We start from the raw sequence: 17,300 nt of genomic DNA, 5'->3' as shown, positions 1-17,300 counted from the left end.
CAGCTCCTCCTGCCCACGGTGGCCCCCAAACTCCCTGGTTACTTTGAAATATAGAGATTACTTTAAAAAAAAAAAAAACACAACCAAAAAAAAAAGAAAAAAGAAAAATAGATTTTTTTTTATTCGAAAGAGCCCTTTTCATGCCCAGCAGAGCGCCGTCTGCCCCGCTCAGCGCTGGAACGGCCGACGCACCTTCTTCCGCCTCTTGTGCTTAGCGTCGCCCTTGGGGGCAGCACCCTCGGTCCTGGGGGGGACCCCGGGGGAGGCTGCTGCCCGTGGGGGCGTGGGGGGCGGCGGGAAGGGCCCCCCCGGCATCGGACCCGAGCTCCCCTGAAAGACGCGGGTGAAGAAGTCCTGCAGGTCGGCGGCCGAGGGGGGGCTGCCCTTGGAGGCACTCCTGCGAGGGGAAAGCGGGTGGGTGGGGGGGCCCGTCCGGACTCGGAGCCCCCCCAAGCCCCAGGACCGGGGTGAGGCCCGACTGACCTCTGCCGCCCGCCCGGCCCCGAGCTCCTCGAGCCGAAGGAGATGTGGTAGGGGACGCGGTGGGTGTCCGGGGAGATCCCCACGCGCTGGCAGCCGGCCCACTCTGCCGAGAGACACAACGCGGCCGCCGGTCACGCCGCCCCGGCGAGGACGCGGGGGTGGGCAGCCAGTGGCACCCGCTTTCGGTGTGGGGGCTGTGGGAGACGGCACCCACCCGTGATGTCGTAGATCTTCCCGTCCATCATGGCGAAGTAGGTGATCTTCAGCCCCAGCAGGCTGGATTCGGCCCAGAAGTCGCCCTCCTCGGCGGGGTGCCGCCTGCCGCACTCGGCGCAGTACCGGGCGCTGAGGGGGTCGCGGTCCATCTCGAACCTCCTGCGGCGAGGACGGGCGTTTCCGACCCCCGTGGGAGCTCCCCCCGCCTCTAAATCGCTCTGGGCCCCCCCCCCGGCACGCCATCACCGCGCCGCCGCCGGGACCTACTTGTGCTTCCCCTGGCACTTGCTGCACATCATGGTGTTCATGGCCTCCTTCAGGTCGTCCTGCAGCCGGCTCAGGAACTCGCTCATGGACCTGGTCAGCTCGCTCTCCGCCATCCGCTTGCTGCGTGGTGGGGGGGAAACGGGTCAGACCCCATGCTGGGGCGGGGGGTCGGCACCCCCAAAGCCTCCCCCGGCGTCGCCCACTCACATCTCGTACTCCTTCCTCCTCTCCGGGCTGCTGACGATGTCCCAGGCCGCCCGCAGCACCTTGAACGCCGCCTCTGCCCTGGGGTGCTCGTTCTTGTCCGGGTGGACCTGGGAAGAGCAGGAAACCTCAGCCCCACGTCTCTGGGAGGGGGGGACCCGGAGCCCACCCGCCGTCCCCCCGCCGCCCCCAGCGCGCACGCACCAGCACTGCCAGCCGGCGATAGGCCTTCTTCAGCTCGGTGTCGGACGCCGTCGCCTCCACGCCCAGCACCTGGAAGGGGTTCAGCTCCTCCTCGGGCACCTCCGCCATGGCCAGCAAGCGGCTCACCTCCTCCCCGGAGCCGGCGGACGAAGCCCCCCCGTCGGAGCTGGCTGCCACGTCCCCCAGCCCGCCTGTCCGACCCCCCCCGGGCACCCAGGGGGGAGCTCGCCGCCTCTGCAGCCAGTCCCAGAGGTAGCGGCACGTCCGGCTCTCCCCGAGGAGCCCCCACGTCCTGCGGAGCACGGCCGCATCCAGGAGCGCAAGGAGCCGGGCCGCTCGCCGGCTCCCGCCCAGCCGAACCGCGCCGGCGGCCAGCGCGGCAGCGCCCAGGCACCAGCAGAGCCGCAGGCTGCCCAGGAGCAGCATGAGGAGGAGGAGGAGCAGCGCACAGAGCATCCAGAGCAAGCGGAGGAAGAGCCCTGCCGCGGCCCGTAGCCACCGGGCCGCCCTCAGGGAGCCGCTCCGGGCCCGCTGGCCCACCCGCCGGCCCCAGCTCCGCACGCCGGCCTGCGCCGAGCCCAGGTCACGGGCACCGAGGCGGCAGCAGGAGCAGAGCAGCCGCCCGCCGACCTCCGCACCCAGCCTGCGCGCCTGGGCCAGCGCCGCTGCCAGCAACCCCCGGCAACCGGCCAGCTCCTCCGCCGGCCCCGGCAACTCGACCCCGTCTCCTCGGCTCCTCTTCCGTGCCGGCCGGTGCCGCTTGCCCGCACCACCCTCGCGCCGGCCGCCCTCTTCCTTCTCCTTGGGGGCCGAGCGATGCCTCTGACGCCTCCGCGTCCTCCGGCCCCCCTTCCCTGCTCCATCCTCGCCGGCTCCGTCCTCCTCGCCCTCCTCCTGCCCACGGGGCAGCGGCGGCCCCGAGGCGGTGGCGGCCCGGTTGTGGCAGGTGAGGCTGCAGGATCCGTCCCGCCGCTCGGCCCCGGGGCTCGGGGGAGCGGCCGGTTCCCCCCGGCAGCGGCAGGAGCACTCGGGTCCGTCGGGGCTCGGGAAGGGCAGGTCATCGTCATCCTCCTCCTCCTCCTCCTCCGGGCCGGGGGCCGGTGGCCGGCCGCAGCTCCCGTTCCAGGCAGCACTGTCCCCCGCGGGGCGGCCGCCCCCCTCGCCATCCCCGGGGGGCTCCCGGCTCCAGCCGGGGCCGTCATCTCCTTCGGCCGCAGCCGCTTCACGGTGCCGGGGCTGCTCCATCCCGGCGGCCCCTCGCCGCCCCGCGGACCCCGGCCGGGCCTAGGTCACGGCCATCCCGCCGGGCCCTGAGAACGATAACGGGGGTCAGCGCAGCCCCCGACCGGCCCCGCAGATCCCCCCCCCCGGCCCAGCCCCGGGTGCCCACGGGACACGCACCCCCCCCCGCCCCGGGACACTTTTTGACCGATTTCAGCGGATTTCGCCCCAAAGGCGCAGCTCTGCCGCTGCTCGGGGTCCCGCCGCGGCCCCGCTCGGCGGCCGCCGCCTCCCCCGGTGCAGCACACACCCCCCCCCCCCGGGGCTGGCGGTGACCGGCGGGGAACCCGGGGGACTCAGGGGTGACCGGGGGGGGGTCGGGCACTCACCGCGCCGGTGCCGGTGCCGGCGGGGGGGGGGGGGTCGCCGCCGCCTCCCGCCCCCCCCCGGGGTCCCTCACCCGCCTCACTTCCGCCTTCCGCCCGCCCGCCGCCGCCGCCGCCTCCCACTTCCGGGGGCGGGGCCTGGCGCGGGAACGTCATTCCTACGCCCCGCCCCTTAAAGGGGCAGCGCCCGCTGCCCGTTAAGGCCGTGGCCGCCGCGGGAGGGACCGGCGCGTCCTGCGCTGACCCCGGCACAAAGCGCCTCTGTCCCGGCTGAGGGGCCCCGTTGTGCGCCCGGGCGGGGGCTGCGGCGTCACCCACGCGGGTCGCGACCCCTCGCGGGGCCCCTCCCGGCCCCACACGAGTGGGTCTGCCCCACAGCACTTGTAGGGCCACGGTGCCTGCCCCACGCGGGTTCGTGTCCCGCAGCGCACCCCTGCCCCGTGCGGGGCCCGGCCCCACGCGGGACCCCTCCCGGCCCCACGGGACGGCTCCTGCCCCGCAGCCCCCACCCGCCTCCCCCCGGTCCCGGGTGCCGCCCTCGCCCCTGCCCCACGTCGGGTCCCGGTCCCGCAGCCCACCCGTGACCGCAACCCCCGCCCCACGCCGGGTCCCCGCCCTGCCCCACGGCACGGCCCCGGCCCCGGCCCCGCGCGGGACCCCCCGGCGGCCCCTCCCCGCCCCACGCCGGCCCCGGCCCCGCTCCCGGTCCCGCCCCGCACCGCCCCCGGCCCCGCTCCCGGCGGAGTCTCGGCTCCGTGGCCGGGCCGGGCCTCACCGCGACCCCCGGGACCGGCAGCGAGCGGGTGAGTCCCGGGACGGGCCGGGGGCGGCGGGGACCGACCGGCGCCCCCCGCCCGGAGCCCCCTCCAGCCCAGTCCGTCCCCCCCCCCCCCCCGGCAGACCCGGACAGCGCCGCCCCCCCGCCCCGTCCTCCCCCCTGCTCCCAGTGCCCCCAGTAGCTCCCAGTACCCCCTCCCACTCCCCGGCACCCGTACCCCTCCCCGGCAGCCCCCAGTTTCCAGTGCCCCATCCCAGCGCTCCCAGTAGCCGCCAGTCCCCCAGCCCAGTTCCCCCCAGATGTGCCCCCCCTGCCCCAGCGCTGCTGCCAGATGTGGGTGCAGGGAGGGGGATGCTCGCCCACCGCCCGCAGAGCCCGAGGGGTGCTGGGTGCCGGGGGGGGGGACAGCGGGGGGCTCAGCACCCCACACCCCCCCCAGCCCCCGCAGCCCCCGGGCGATGGAGCCTGGTGCCCCCCCCGCACCCCACTGCGCCCTGGCGCCCCGGCCCCCCTACGAGCCCGTCCCCGCCGCCCTCTGCGCCATCGGTGCCGTCTTCGGCGTCGTCTGCGGCTGCTTCGGTGAGTGCCGGCACGGGAGGGGGGCACTTGGGGGACAAGGAGAGGGGTGTTGCAGGGGGCAGCGCCAGGAGCAGCCCCCGGTGACACCCCCGTGCCCGTGCCAGGGTACCGCTGCTTCAAGGCCATCATGTTCCTCTCGGGGCTGCTCTTCGGCTCCATCGTCATCTTCCTCCTGTGCTACAAGGAGCGGGTGCTGGAGACGCAGCTGAGCCTGGAGGCCAGCGCGGGCATCGCCCTGGGCATCGGGCTGCTCTGCGGGCTGGTCACCATGCTGCTGCGCAGCGTCGGGCTCTTCACCACCGGGCTGCTGCTGGGGCTGCTGCTGGCCACGGCCGCGCTGGTGGCGGCGGCACCGGTGCTGCCGCCGCCGCCGAGCCCCTGGGTGCCAGCGGGCAGTTTGCTGGGGCTGGCGCTGCTCTGCGCCCTCCTGGCGCTGCAGTGGCCGAAGGCGCTGACCGTCCTCTCCACCGCCGTCTTCGGCGCCGCCGTCGTCGTCGTTTGCGTTGACTATTTCGTGGAGGCGCTGGCGTTGGTGCTCTACGTCTACCACCGGCTGCGGCTGGCGCCGGCGGGGCCGCTGTGCTGGCAGGGCTGGGTGGTGCTGGGTGCCTGGCCGGCGCTCAGCCTCCTCGCCGTCCTGCTCCAGTGGAAGCTGACGGCCAACGGCTTCTCCCACACCGACGGTGAGCGGGGACAGCGGGGGCACCCCCTTCCCAGCCAGTGGGGGGGCGGGGGGATCCCAGCGCGTGGGTGAGCGCAAAGGACATGGGACGGCGGGGGTGAGGATGGGACCAGGGCGGTGATGGGGACGGGGATGAGGATGGGACTGGGAAAGAGATGGGGACGAGGACGTGGGTGACGATGGGAGCAGTGGGGAGGGGGGGACTGCAAGGGGGAACGAGGATGGTGAGGGTGAGGAAGGAGACGGGAATGGGACAGCAACGGGACGGGGACGGTGGCGATGGGGATGGTGGCAGGAACGGCCGTGGGGACAGGGATGGCGATGGAGGCGGCACCGTGGCCACGGGGCAGGGCTCAGCCCCCGCTCCCCGCAGTCATCCTCAGCCGGCGGCAGAAGCGGCTGCAGCTGCTGCGCATCCGGCAGAAGGAGGCCAAGCGCCGGCAGAGCCTGGCCCCCCCCGAGGGCACCTACCGCCGCAAGCCCCCTCCCGTCAAGCGCTACGCGGGTGACGTGCTGGCCCCGGTGAGTCCGTGCCCCGGCGGGGCTGTGACGGCGGCCGCGGGGCCGCGCTGACCCCCGTGTCCCCCCCAGAGCTACATCCGGAGCCTGCGGGACCGGCAGCAGGAGAGCGGGACCTCGCCGGGCCCCGATGCCCCCCCCGACGCTGACTGCGGCTCCGCCGCGCCCCCCCCCGCCCCGCCGCCGCCCCTGAGCGCCCGCACCCCACCGATGTGCCTTGGGGGTACCGACACACCCCCCCCCCCCCGTACCTGATTGAGGCAAAAATAAAGCCCCACTTTTATTTTTGTAGGACCTACCCAAACCCTGCACACGCCCCATGGGCCCAGCCCAGCCCCCCTGCCACTCTAGAGGGTCCCGAAAGCCTTAACCCATGGGGGGGGGGGGTGTCTCACCCTGCCGTGGGCCCTCCCCAGGCCCCCCAGCCCCACCTTGAGCCCCCAAATGACCATGGTGGCCCCGGGGAAGGGCCCCCCCACCCCCCGCTGGGCTCGTACCAGGGCTGCCGCGTTAAAGAGCGTGACGGGGGTCCGGCGTGAGCCCCCCGGTACCGCCAGACCTCGTCACCTGCAGCCAGAGGGGTGAGGGACAGTGGGTGGCGGGGACCCCCTGGCACCCCAATCTCGGGGCCACTGCGATGCCCTGGGGCGTCCCCTCTGGCAGCTCCGCCAGTGCCAGCACCCACCCCGGCCCAGCCGGTGGGTCAGCCGCCCCCCCACCCCCCCACCCCTACACCCCCAACCCCCCCCAGGGCAAAGCAGACCCGAGCTCCTGGCGCCGGGTCACTACTGCAATTTTATTATTGCGTGATTTTTAAAAATAAAGGGAGAGAGAGGCCGCAACACAGAACACGAGGGGCCAGGGAAGATTGGGCGGGGGGGGGCACTGCCCCACCCTGGACACAGCACGGCCCCGCCCCAAATAAAATTAAAAAAAAAAAAAAGAAAAAAAAAAGGAGAGGTATTCAAGAGTCACCGGGTTTCTAACACCGATAGCTGGGAACAACTGTTCTGAAAAAAAAACAACACCGACAGCACCCACCCGACCCAAATCCCCGGTGCTGGGCGCTCCGTCCGGGCAGCCTGTGCGCTGGGGACGCTGCCCACGCCCCCCCCCCGACCCCGAGTCCCCGCGCCCCCCAAATCCCCCCACCCGCCCCTTACAAGTCCAGCTCCAGGTCCCGCAGTTCCTCCTCCAAGGCTTTCCTCCGGCCCAGCTTCTCCAGCTGCTCTTTCGTCGGCTGCTTTATCTCCCCCGAATCGAGCCGCTGCTGCAGCTCCTCCACCTGCCGCAGCTTCTTCTTCAGGTTCTTGATCTTCTTGCTCTTCTCCGAGGCAGGGGCTTCCCCCTCGGCGGGGGCCCTGGTGCCGCAGGCCGGCTGCGGCGCGGCCGCCCGACTGTCCCCCGGCGGGCCCTTGTCCCCGCCGCCGCTCCCCGCCAGAGAGGTCTTCTCCAGCGCCTGGATCAGTTCGTCTGTCTCCCGCTCCCCCTTCTCCTGCTGCTGCTTCCTCTTCTCCTTGCGTTTCAAATTCCTTTTCGCCGCCTTGGACAGTCCCGTCTCGCCGCTCTCCGCCTTGCCGGGCTGCTTGCCGGGCTGCGCGGTGGCCTCCAGGCTCAGCCCTGGGGGCAGCTCGGGTTTGCTTTTGAAAAACTTCACATATTTATTCTCGTACCTGCACAGAACGAGAGCCCGTGAAGGCACTTCTCCCCCGCCATCCCTCCACAGGGCCCCAGGACGGTGCTGCGGACCCCGGTACGGTGCCAAAGCCCCCGGCGCCAAACCCCAGGAACGCTCAGTGCCTCCAGCAAAACCTCCGTCATGGAGCAGCCCCCGCGGCCGGCTCTCCTCCAGGAATGGAGGGGCGGGGGGAACCTGCGGGCTCGGCCCCCTCCACCACGCAGCAGCGGGTCCCCACTGCCGAGCTCCGCACCCCGGCAGGCACCTCTGCTCGGGGTCCTCCTCGCGTCCGCGGGACAGCCCGGCCACGCACGGCCACCCTGAGGAGGGCCGGGGCGGGAGTCGATACGTACCGGCAGGATACGGCTTATGGGGGGAGGGTGAGGGGGTCGGAATTGCTCGGGCACCTGGAAAGAGACTGAGACCTCAAGACGTAACCCGGCACACGCAGCCCTGGGAGTTGCGGGGCCGAGCTCCAGGGTGCCTGGGGACGGGACGCTCCGGCGGCTCCGCTCCCCTCTCGCAGCCCCAGGACGGGAAGCCGGGAGCCCCCCCAGCCTCCCGCCCAGGGGACACCCCATTCCTCCCCCCCCGGCCTCCCGCCCCACTTACACCGGCACCTCTTCCTGGGGCACGTAGCCCTCCTTCACCCGCCGCTGCTTCCGCCAGGTGCCGTCGGGGCGCTGCGTGGAGGCGATGTACTTCCCTGCGAAGCCAAGGCGCCGTCGGCTGGCTGCCCCGGGACACCCCACACACCCCACGGGGGCCCCGGGATGCCCCCCGGGACACCCCCCCGCCCCGTCCCGGGACTGGGGCAGGGACGGCAGGACACCACAGACACCAGGACGGGGGGACGCGGTGGGTCCAGCCCCATAGAGACAGGGAAAGCAGGGCCTGCCCCAGAGCCACCGGCACGGGGGGGGAACACGGGGCCCCAGAGAGACCGGGGGGGCGGCGCCCAGCCCCGCAGAGACAGGGCCGCGGCCCAGGAGCAGGGGGGGAGAGGGGACGGGACCCCGCGGGGGCAGGGGATGGGACCCGCCCCACAGAGATGGGGCAGGGGAGAGGCCCCACAGGGACCCGCAGCCCCACAGAGACCGGGGAGAGAGCCGGCCTCGCAGGGCGCCTGCCCCACAGGGACCGGGCTTGAGCCCCGCCCTATGGATCCGGGGGACACACGAGCCCCACGGGGGCTGGGCCCAGCCCCACGGGAGCCGCCCGCCCCACGGCGCCGGGCCGGGCCGCACTCACCGGTCTCGTCAGTCACATAGGGAGTCGCCATCTTGCGAACGCGACACACTTCCGGCCTCCAGGCCCCGCCCCGGAAGTGGCGGCCGCGGCGGCGGCAGCCGGGCGTGTGTACGGAGCGAGGCGGAGTGGGCGGCCATTTTGTTTTTAAAGGGGCAGCGCCCGGTGTGGAGCGCTCCCGGCATGCCCCGGGGGAGCCGCTTCCCGGAGGGGCCCGGTTGCCATGGTGACCGTCGGGGCTGGGGGGGGACACAGGCCGAACCCCCCCATATCCCCCCCCCCGGGCCCATCGCCATGGCGACCGCAGCGGCCCCAAACCCCCTCCCGCAGGACGCGGCCCCCCACCCCCGGCCAGGGGCGGTGTCAGGGGCTGCGGCCGCCCATGGGGGGGCTCGGCTGGCGGGGGGGGGGCAGCGGGGACCCGTGTGTGTGTGTCCCCGCGGTTCACCCGGGAGCGCCTGCGGGACGGGAACCCCCAAACCGCCACCGCCGTCCCCGATTGCACCCCGAGATACCGCGGGGGAGGAGGAAGCGGCGCCGACGCGGGGGGAGCGCGGCCCACGGGGACCCCTCGGGAGCGGCGGGTCCCCCCCTTCCCCCCGCCGGGGCCTCGGGCGTCGTGTGTGCCCCGTGTCCCCCCGCCATGCGGGGTGGGGGTGTGTGTGTGCGTCCCCGCGCTGCCGGGGGGGTCCGTGCCCCCCCCCCCCCCGCACTCTCACAACCGGGCCCCGGCGCTGCCGTGGCGGGGGGACACGGGGGGGCCCGGAGGCGCCCCCAGCCCCTCCCCACGCTCAGCACCCAGGAGGGGCCGGGCAGCCCCCGGTGGGGAGGGGGCCCCACGCCTCGGCCCCCCCCGGGCCGGATGTGGCACCCCACGGGGGGGGGGCGTTTCGTTAGGTAACGAGGCGGTAACCGTCTCCCGCCCACGCAGCCGCCACGGGGGATTTCCAGGCGGGGGGGGGGGGGCCGCGGGGGCCCCGCACCCCTTCCCGCTCTGCCCCCCACCCCGGGCCCTTCCCGGCCCCCTCGGGGGGTCCCCCGGGCCCGACCCTGCCCCGGGCCCCCCCCTCACCCCCACCCCGGGCTCAGGGGCGGCGGCTCCTCCAGCGGGCGAGTGTGCAAGGGGGGGGGTGTGAGTGTGCAAGAGGGGGCGAGCGTGCACGGGGACCCCCGAGCAGGCAGGGCCGTGCAGCCGCAGGCAGGGCTGCGGGCAGGGCACCAACAGCCAGCGGCCGGGGTTTCCCCCCCCTCCCCTCCCGCCGCCGTCGGGGCCCCCCCCGCCTCTCCGGCGGCACGTGCGGCCGGTGCCGCCCCCGCCCCGCCGGGCCGTGATGTCACGGGGCCGGGCCGGGACCAGCCGCCGCGGGACCCGCCAGGTACGTGCCGGGCAGCGGCACCGGGACGGCGGGATGGGCTGGGGCGGGGGGGCGGCGGCGGCTCCGGCGGGACGGGCTGGGGCGGGACGGGCAGTACCGGGCTGTACCGGGCCGTGCAGGGGGGCACGGGAAGGGGAAGGAAGAGGCACCGGGGATGCCCGAGCGCAGGGACGGGGCGGCTGGTGCCGCTCCCGCAGGGTCCGGGGGGAGTACAGGGGCGGGGGGGGGGGGATCCCGGTGTCGTGTTCCGTGTGTCCCGTCCCCGTCCCCCCCCCCGAGCGTGGGGCTGGGCGGGTCCCGGTGTGACTCAGCCCCGTGGGAGCCCCCCCGCCTTTCAGCAAGCAAAGGCAGCGCCTGGGGTCCCACCCATGGGTGCCACGGGGTGCGCAGGGGGATGGAGAGAGCCCCCAGCCGCTGTCACCCCACATCTGTCTCACATCTGGGGTGCGGGGAGGGGGGGAGGCATCACCCAAACCTGTGAAGGGGGGGGGTGTGTGTGTCCCGTGTCACGACATCACCCTGAGGTGCCCCCGCCACCCATGGGTGCCCCTCCCTGTCTGGGTGCCGCTCCCCATCTGGGGTTCAAAGCTCATTTCCCGCCCTCCCCCCCCCCCCCCCCGCCCAGGGGCCGTACACGCGTGACGGTGGGTTGCGGGGGCGCGGGCAGCTGCCGGATGCACCCGGGTCCGTGCAGGCAGCGGGTGCGGAACCGTGCACGCCCGCCGCAGAGCCGTGGGTATCCCCGTCTGGCAGCCCCTGCCTGCAGGCAGCGTCTGGCAGCAGGCAGCCATGGAGGAGAGCCGGGATTGGGCCACCCTTAGCCCCCAGGAGTTTGCCCAGCTGCAAAAGTACCTGGACTGTGAGTTTCGGGGAGGGGAACACACACGGGGACCCCGTTCTCCCCGTCTGCGTCCGCACACGCGTGTGCACGCGTGGGAGCGGCTTCGCGCACCTGTGTGTGGGGGTGGTTTTGCACGCGTGCGCGCGGCTTCACGTGCCTGTGCGCGCGCGTGGGGGGGGCTTTGCACGCGTGTGCGTGCATGGGGGGGCTCTGCATGCGTGTGCGTGTGTGGAGGTGGCTTCACACGCCTGTGTGCGTGCGTGTCAGTGGCTCTGCATGCGTGTGCATGCGTGGAGGTGGCTTCACACGCCTGTGTGCGTGCGTGTCAGTGGCTCTGCGTGCGTGTGCGTGCATGGGGGCGGCTTCACACACCCGTGTGTATGTGTGTGTGGGGCTTTGCACGTGTGTGCATGCATGGCGGTACCTTTGCGTGCACAGGGGTGGCCTTGCACGCGTGTGCATGCCCTGGGCTGGCTTTGCATGCAGGCGCGCGCTCTGCAGCAGCTTCAAGTGCGTGCGTGTGCCTGACACGGCAGCCTCACCTGTGTGCCGGCACAAGCTTGCCCGTGTGCACGCATGTCGGGGCACGCGCGTGTGCACACACCAGAGCGGCCTCGCTGGTGCCTCTGTCCCCAGACAGCAGCAGGAAGGTGCAGGACGTGCTGCAGGATTTCTACGGTGACGGGGCTCTGTCACAGCACCGGCAGGGAGAGGTGAGACCCCGACACCCCCCGTGTGTCCCTGGGGATGGACCCGACGGGGGAAGCTGCACCCTGACCCCCCCATCCCACCTCTGCCCCCCCAGTGTGTCGACTTTGAGGGGTTCACGCTGTTCCTGAGGAGTTACCTGGAAGCGGACGACGTCCCGGAGCCGCTCTGCCGCCATCTCTTCGCCTCCTTCCAGAGCGGGGCCGTGGCACCGCCGGGCAGCCGGGCAGGTGAGAGGGGGCCGGGGGGGCTTGGGGGGGGCTGAGGCACCCTGGGGGTCTCACTGGGGTGTCTCCCCACAGGCAGTGACCTCGTCTGCATTAATGACGTCTCCTGCTACTTCTCGCTGCTGGAGGGGGGACGCCCCGAGGACAAGCTGGAGTGTGAGTGGGGGGGTCTGCAGGGGCGGGGGGGGGGCGCTCAGGGGTCCCCAGGGACCTGCCGGGGTCCCCTCACCCCACTGTCCCCCCGCAGTCACCTTCAAGCTGTACGACAAGGACGGGAACGGGCTCCTGGACAGCTCGGTGAGCACTGGGGAGGGGGGGCTGCGGCCAGGGCCCCCCCCGCACTGACACTCTCCCCCCAGGAGGTGGATCGGATCATCACCCAGATGATGCGGGTGGCCCAGTACCTGGACTGGGATGTCACCGAGCTGAAGCCGGTGAGCGGAGCCGGGGGAGCCGGATGGCGAGGGGCTGCCCCCCCCCAGCTCTGCCCCCCCCTCCTGAGCCCTGCGTCCCCCCAGATCCTGCAGGAGATGATGCGGGAGATCGACTACGACGGCAGCGGGACGGTGTCGCTGGCCGAGTGGCTCCGTGGGGGGGTCACCAACATCCCGCTACTGGTGCTGCTGGGCCTGGAGGTGGTGAGTGCGGGGGTGCCCCCCCCCCCCCCCCCGGCTGGGGCTTCCCTGATCCCGTCCCCCCCCGTGTCCCCCCCAGCACATGAAGGACGACGGGCAGCACATGTGGCGCCTGAAGCACTTCAACCGCCCCGTGTACTGCAACGTGTGCGAGACGCTGCTGGTGGGGCTGCGCAAGCAGGGGCTGTGCTGCACCTGTGAGCGGGGACGGGATGGGCATGGGATGGGGACGGGGACAGGATGGGGACAGGGACGGGGATGGGACAGGGCAGGGGTGGGAATGGGATGGGGACGGGATGGGCATGGGATTGGGATGGGGATGAGGAGGGGATGGGACAGGGATGGGGACAGGGATGCAGTGGGGATGGGGATGGGATGGGACAGGGCAGGGGTGGGGATGGGACGGGGACAGGGACAGGATGGGGACAGGGATGGGGACGGGATGGGGACAGGGGCAGGATGGGCATGGGATGGGGATGGGACGGGACAGGGGTGGGGATGGGACGGGTATGGGATGGGGATGGGGACGGGGATGAGGAGAGGATGGGACAGGGATGGGGACAGGGACGGGACAGGGATGGGGACAGGGATGCAGTGGGGATGGGATGGGACAGGACAGGGATGGGGATGGGGACGGGACAGGGCAGGGACGGGGATGGGGACGGGGATGGGGATGGGGACGGGGACGGGGATGGGGACGGGGACGGGGACGGGGACGGGGACGGGGATGGGGATGGGGACAGGGACGGGGATGGGGACAGGGACGGGGATGGGGACAGGGACGGGGATGGGGATGGGGACAGGGATGGGGATGGGGACGGGACAGGACAGGGCAGGGGTGGGGATGGGGACGGGGATGAGGAGAGGATGGGACAGGGATGGGGATGGGGACGGGACAGGACAGGGCAGGGGTGGGGATGGGGACGGGGATGAGGAGAGGATGGGACAGGGACGGGATGGGGACGGGACGGGGCTGCAGTGGGACCGGGATGATGGTCAGACTGGGATGGGGACGGGGACCGGGCCGGGACGCTCCGGATCCAGCTGTTGCAGGAGGCCCCGCCCCCTCCAGCTGTGCGGAGGCCCCGCCCTGTCCCGCCCACACGGGGGCGTGGCGCGCGCATAAGCCCCACCCACCTCACAACCAGTGAGCTGCAGAGGGTGGGCCGCCATTGGCCGGCCGGCTGGATGTGGCGGTGGTGTGATTGGTGGGGGGGGGGGAAGGGCGGGGCCTGGTCTGACCCCGCCCATCCCGCCTGGCCCCGCCCACCCCAGTCTGCAAGTTCACGGTCCACGAGCGCTGCGCCCGCCGGGCCCCCCCCAGCTGCATCAGCACCTACGCCAAGTCCCGCAGGGAGACCGGCGTGAGTGTCCGTCTGTCCGACTGTCCGACTGTCCACCCGTCCGTCTGTCCGTCTGTCCATCGCTCCACCCGTCCGTCTGTCCGTCCATCCATCCATCCGCCTGTCCCCACCGTCCGCCTGTCCGTCCATCCACCTGTCCACCCGTCCGTCTGTCCGTCCATCCATCCACCCATCCGCCTGTCCCCACCGTCCGCTTGTCCATCCATCCACCCATCCGCCTGTCCACCCGTCCGACTGTCCATCCATCCGCCTGTCCACCCGTCCATCTGTCCGTCTGTCCATCGCTCCACCCGTCCGTCTGTCCGTCCATCCGCCTGTCCATCCATCCATCCACCCATCCGCCTGTCCACCCGTCCGACTGTCCCCACCAGCTGTCTGTCCGTCTGTCTGTCGGTCTGCCCATCTGGCTGGCTGTCCATCCGCCTGTCCCCACCGGCTGCCCGTCCATCCATCCATCTGTCCACCCGTCCGTCTGTCCGTCCATCCGACTGTCCGTCCGTCCACCCATCCTTCTGCCCGCCCAGCCACCTTCTTCTGCCCGTCCGTCTGTCCCTGCGTCCGCCTGTCCGTCCACCCGCTCCCCTGCCCAGCTCTGCATCCGTCCGTGCATTTGTCCAGCCACCGCCCCCCACACCCCACACGGGGGGTCCCCGTGTCCCCATTGCGGGGGGTGACGCGGGGGGTGACGCGGGGGACACCGTGCGCAGGTCCAGGCCCACGTCTGGGTGAAGGGCGGCTGCGAGGCCGGCAAGTGCGGCAAGTGCCAGAAGAAGATCAAGAGCTTCCAGAGCCTGACGGGGCTGCACTGCGTCTGGTGCCACCTGAAGGTGGGCGCGTCCCCGCGGGGGGGCCCCCCTCGCCCCCCCATCCACCCCCCCTCACCCCACTCTGCCCCCAGATCCACGAGGAGTGCCTGCCCCTCGTGCCCCCCGCCTGCGACTGCGGGGTCCTGCGGGACCACATCCTGCCCCCCGCCGCCATCTACCCCGTCCTGCTGGTGAGTGGGGCCCTGGGGGGGGGCTCCCCTGGGTGCTGCCGGGCCCCCCTGCGGGGACGCTGCCCCCCCCCCTCCCCCCGGACCCCCCCTGAGCCGCGGGTGCCGGCAGGAGAGGCAGGACAGCCAGAGGGACGGCAGCGGGACGCCGGTGGAGGAGACGCCGCAAGTCTTCACCACCCCCGAGGGCCAGGCGCTGCGGGTGAGCCGTGACCCCCCCATGTGTCCCCCCCCTCCCCGATCCCCTGGGGCCGGGGCACGACCCTCACCCCCCCCCCCCCCAGGTCAGCCCCGTGCCCGACACCCACCCACTCCTCGTCTTCGTCAACCCCAAGAGCGGAGGGAAGCAGGGGGAGAGGTAAGGGGGGGCCTGGGGGTACCGGGGGGGCTCGTTCCGGTGGCTCGGCAGGGAGGGGGCAGCCACCCGGCCCCCCCCAGCCCCCCCAGCTTCCCTCTCCCCCCAGGGTGCTGCGGAAGTTCCAGTACCTGCTCAACCCCCGGCAGGTTTATAACCTGCAGCAGGGAGGACCCACCCCAGGGTGAGCGGGGCCGGGGAGGGGGGGCAACGGGGTGTTCGGGGAGGGGGGGTCCCAATCCTGCCCTGACACCCCCCCCCTTCTCCCTCCCAGGCTCAATTTCTTCCGGGATGTGCCAGATTTTCGGATCCTGGTGTGCGGCGGGGACGGCACCGTGGGCTGGATCCTGGACGCCATCGGTAGGTGCTGCCCGCCGCTCTGGCGGGTGCTGGACCCCCCCCCCCCGATCCCCCCCGGCCCCCCCTGATCCCCCTCTCCTTGCAGATAAAGCCAACCTGCCCCACCGGCCCCCCGTGGCCGTGCTGCCCCTGGGGACCGGCAACGACCTGGCCCGCTGCCTGCGCTGGGGGGGAGGTGAGTGGGGCAGGACCTGGCGGGGGGGGGGGGGCACACGCACCCCACGGCCCCCCACCCCGTCCCACGGCCCCCGGCCCCCTCGCAGGCTACGCCGGGGAGGACCTGGTGAAGATCCTGCGGGAGATGGAGGGCGGCAGCCTGGTGCAGATGGACCGGTGGCAGCTCCAGGTGCTGCCCGAGGACCCGGTGGCCGCGGGGGACCCGGTGCCCTACGAGATCATCAACAACTACTTCTCCATCGGGGTGGTGCGTGGGGCGAGGGGGCAGCGGGGCGGGGGGGTGCATCCCCCCCCCTCTCCCCAGGACCTCACCCCACCTCTGCCCCCCCCCTCCCCTGCCCAGGACGCCTCCATCGCCCATCGCTTCCACGTCATGCGGGAGAAGTACCCGGAGAAGTTCAACAGCAGGTGGGTGGGGGACGGTGCCACCCCCGCGGCGTCCGCATCCCCCCCCGCACATCCCCAGCCCCCCCCTCCCCACCGTGTGCGTGTCGTGTCCCCCCCCCCCCAGGATGAAGAACAAGCTGTGGTACCTCGAGTTCGCCACCTCCGAGACCATCTCCGCTACCTGCAAGAAGCTCAAGGAGTGTCTGAGCGTGGAGGTGAGGGGTCCCCCATCCCGGGGCGGGACCGGGGCCCCCCTGCCCCACCCTGACGTTCCCCCCCCCCAGTGCTGCGGGACCCCCCTGGACCTGAGCGGGGCCCTGGCGGGGCTGGCGGTGCTGAACATCCCCAGCATGCACGGAGGCTCCAACCTCTGGGGTGAGACCAAGCGGGCGCTGGGGGAGGCAAGGAGGGCGCCGGGCACCGGGCAGCCCCCGGCCATCACCGATGCCGAGACCCTCAAGACCTGCGTGCAGGGTGCGTGGGGACCCCCCCACCTCCTCCCTCCTTGCCCCCCCCCACCCCAGCACCGCCCTGACACCCCCAAATCTCTGTGCCCCCCCAGACCTGAGCGACCGGCGGCTGGAGGTGGTGGGGCTGGAGGGGGTGCTGGAGATGGGGCAGATCTACACCGGGCTGAAGAGCGCGGGCAAGCGGCTGGCGACCTGCTCCGAGATCACCCTGCGGTGAGCGGGGGGGACTGGGGGGGGGCCCTGGGGGGGCCCTGGCAGCGATTGAGCCTGGGGGGGGGTTTTGCAGGACGCTGAAGCCGCTGCCCATGCAGATCGACGGGGAGCCCTGGATGCAGCCGCCCTGCACGGTACGCGGACCCCCCCAGCCCCGCAAGCCCTGGGGTGCCAGCGGCCCCCTACCCTCACCGAGCACCTTGGGGACCCCCCCAGGGTGTTGCCCCCCCCCCCCAGCCCCAGCCTCTCTCTTGCAGATCAAGATCACCCACAAGAACCAGGCGCCGATGCTCATGGCCTCGCCGCAGCGCTCCTCCAGCTTCTTCGGCCTCAAGAAGGGGCTGTCCGAGGCCTGAGGGTCCTGGGAGAGGGGGGGAGAGCCCCCCCGAGCTGCGCCCGGGCAGGGGGACGCGGGCCAACCCCCCCACCCCCGTGTGTCCCTGGCAGGGGCGGGTGGCAGCTGTGCCCCCCCGCCCCGCACCCAGGGGTGCTCGGAGCCCGCGGGTGCTGCGCCAGGGTGGTGGGGGGCTGCGCCAGACGCCCCCCCCGTGTGCCCGTGTGTGCCGCGGTGGCCGGATCCCCCCGCCCCACTGGGTCCCCCCGCCCTATTTATTTCCCCCCCCCAATTTCAAGTGCCTCTTGCAGGAATAAAGCTGGTGGTGAGACAGGCGCCGGCTGTGCCGACTGGGGGGGCAGCGGGCTCGGCCCCTGCCCCCCCCAGCAGAATG

The 17,300-nt window shown here is 72.9% G+C and overlaps 4 protein-coding genes across 5 annotated transcripts; 2 read left to right on the top strand and 2 right to left on the bottom strand.

Moving 5' to 3' along the window:
- Window positions 1–97: 97 nt before the first annotated feature.
- Window positions 98–3,137, bottom strand: DNAJC14 (DnaJ heat shock protein family (Hsp40) member C14). Of its 2 annotated transcripts, none has more exons than XM_054807105.1 (7): window positions 2,985–3,137; window positions 1,375–2,684; window positions 1,174–1,280; window positions 967–1,086; window positions 698–858; window positions 484–586; window positions 98–397 (listed from the first exon to the last, which is right to left on the bottom strand). In XM_054807105.1, exons 2-7 carry the CDS (start codon window positions 2,617–2,619, stop codon window positions 169–171), a joined length of 1,965 nt encoding a protein of 654 aa, XP_054663080.1. In that variant the 5' UTR covers window positions 2,620–2,684; window positions 2,985–3,137; the 3' UTR covers window positions 98–168. The 2 variants fall into 2 exon arrangements, with proteins under 2 accessions (XP_054663080.1, XP_054663081.1); XM_054807106.1 differs by having other exon boundaries at window positions 3,065–3,081.
- A 68-nt stretch (window positions 3,138–3,205) lies between these two features.
- LOC129198102 (transmembrane protein 198-like) lies at window positions 3,206–6,160 on the top strand. Its single transcript, XM_054807155.1, has 5 exons — window positions 3,206–3,784; window positions 4,199–4,338; window positions 4,443–5,021; window positions 5,394–5,542; window positions 5,612–6,160. Exons 2-5 carry the CDS (start codon window positions 4,218–4,220, stop codon window positions 5,792–5,794), a joined length of 1,032 nt encoding a protein of 343 aa, XP_054663130.1. The 5' UTR covers window positions 3,206–3,784; window positions 4,199–4,217; the 3' UTR covers window positions 5,795–6,160.
- A 155-nt stretch (window positions 6,161–6,315) lies between these two features.
- PYM1 (PYM homolog 1, exon junction complex associated factor) lies at window positions 6,316–8,520 on the bottom strand. Its single transcript, XM_054807188.1, has 3 exons — window positions 8,469–8,520; window positions 7,830–7,923; window positions 6,316–7,212 (listed from the first exon to the last, which is right to left on the bottom strand). The coding sequence occupies exons 1-3, from the start codon at window positions 8,497–8,499 to the stop codon at window positions 6,699–6,701; spliced, it is 639 nt and encodes a 212-aa protein (XP_054663163.1). The 5' UTR covers window positions 8,500–8,520; the 3' UTR covers window positions 6,316–6,698.
- A 353-nt stretch (window positions 8,521–8,873) lies between these two features.
- On the top strand, window positions 8,874–17,236 carry DGKA (diacylglycerol kinase alpha). Its single transcript, XM_054807103.1, has 24 exons — window positions 8,874–9,841; window positions 10,570–10,700; window positions 11,319–11,395; window positions 11,488–11,620; window positions 11,693–11,773; window positions 11,865–11,914; window positions 11,977–12,051; window positions 12,136–12,255; window positions 12,332–12,449; window positions 13,528–13,616; window positions 14,324–14,443; window positions 14,515–14,613; window positions 14,723–14,812; window positions 14,895–14,968; window positions 15,075–15,149; window positions 15,240–15,325; window positions 15,411–15,500; window positions 15,589–15,749; window positions 15,846–15,910; window positions 16,014–16,104; window positions 16,174–16,363; window positions 16,452–16,572; window positions 16,646–16,706; window positions 16,830–17,236. Exons 2-24 carry the CDS (start codon window positions 10,631–10,633, stop codon window positions 16,926–16,928), a joined length of 2,235 nt encoding a protein of 744 aa, XP_054663078.1. The 5' UTR covers window positions 8,874–9,841; window positions 10,570–10,630; the 3' UTR covers window positions 16,929–17,236.
- Window positions 17,237–17,300: the final 64 nt, after the last annotated feature.

Source organism: Grus americana, chromosome 31 (assembly GCF_028858705.1).
Source record: "Grus americana isolate bGruAme1 chromosome 31, bGruAme1.mat, whole genome shotgun sequence".
In the NCBI taxonomy this organism is placed as follows: Eukaryota; Metazoa; Chordata; class Aves; order Gruiformes; family Gruidae; genus Grus; species Grus americana.
This window is presented reverse-complemented; position numbering and strand designations above follow the sequence as displayed.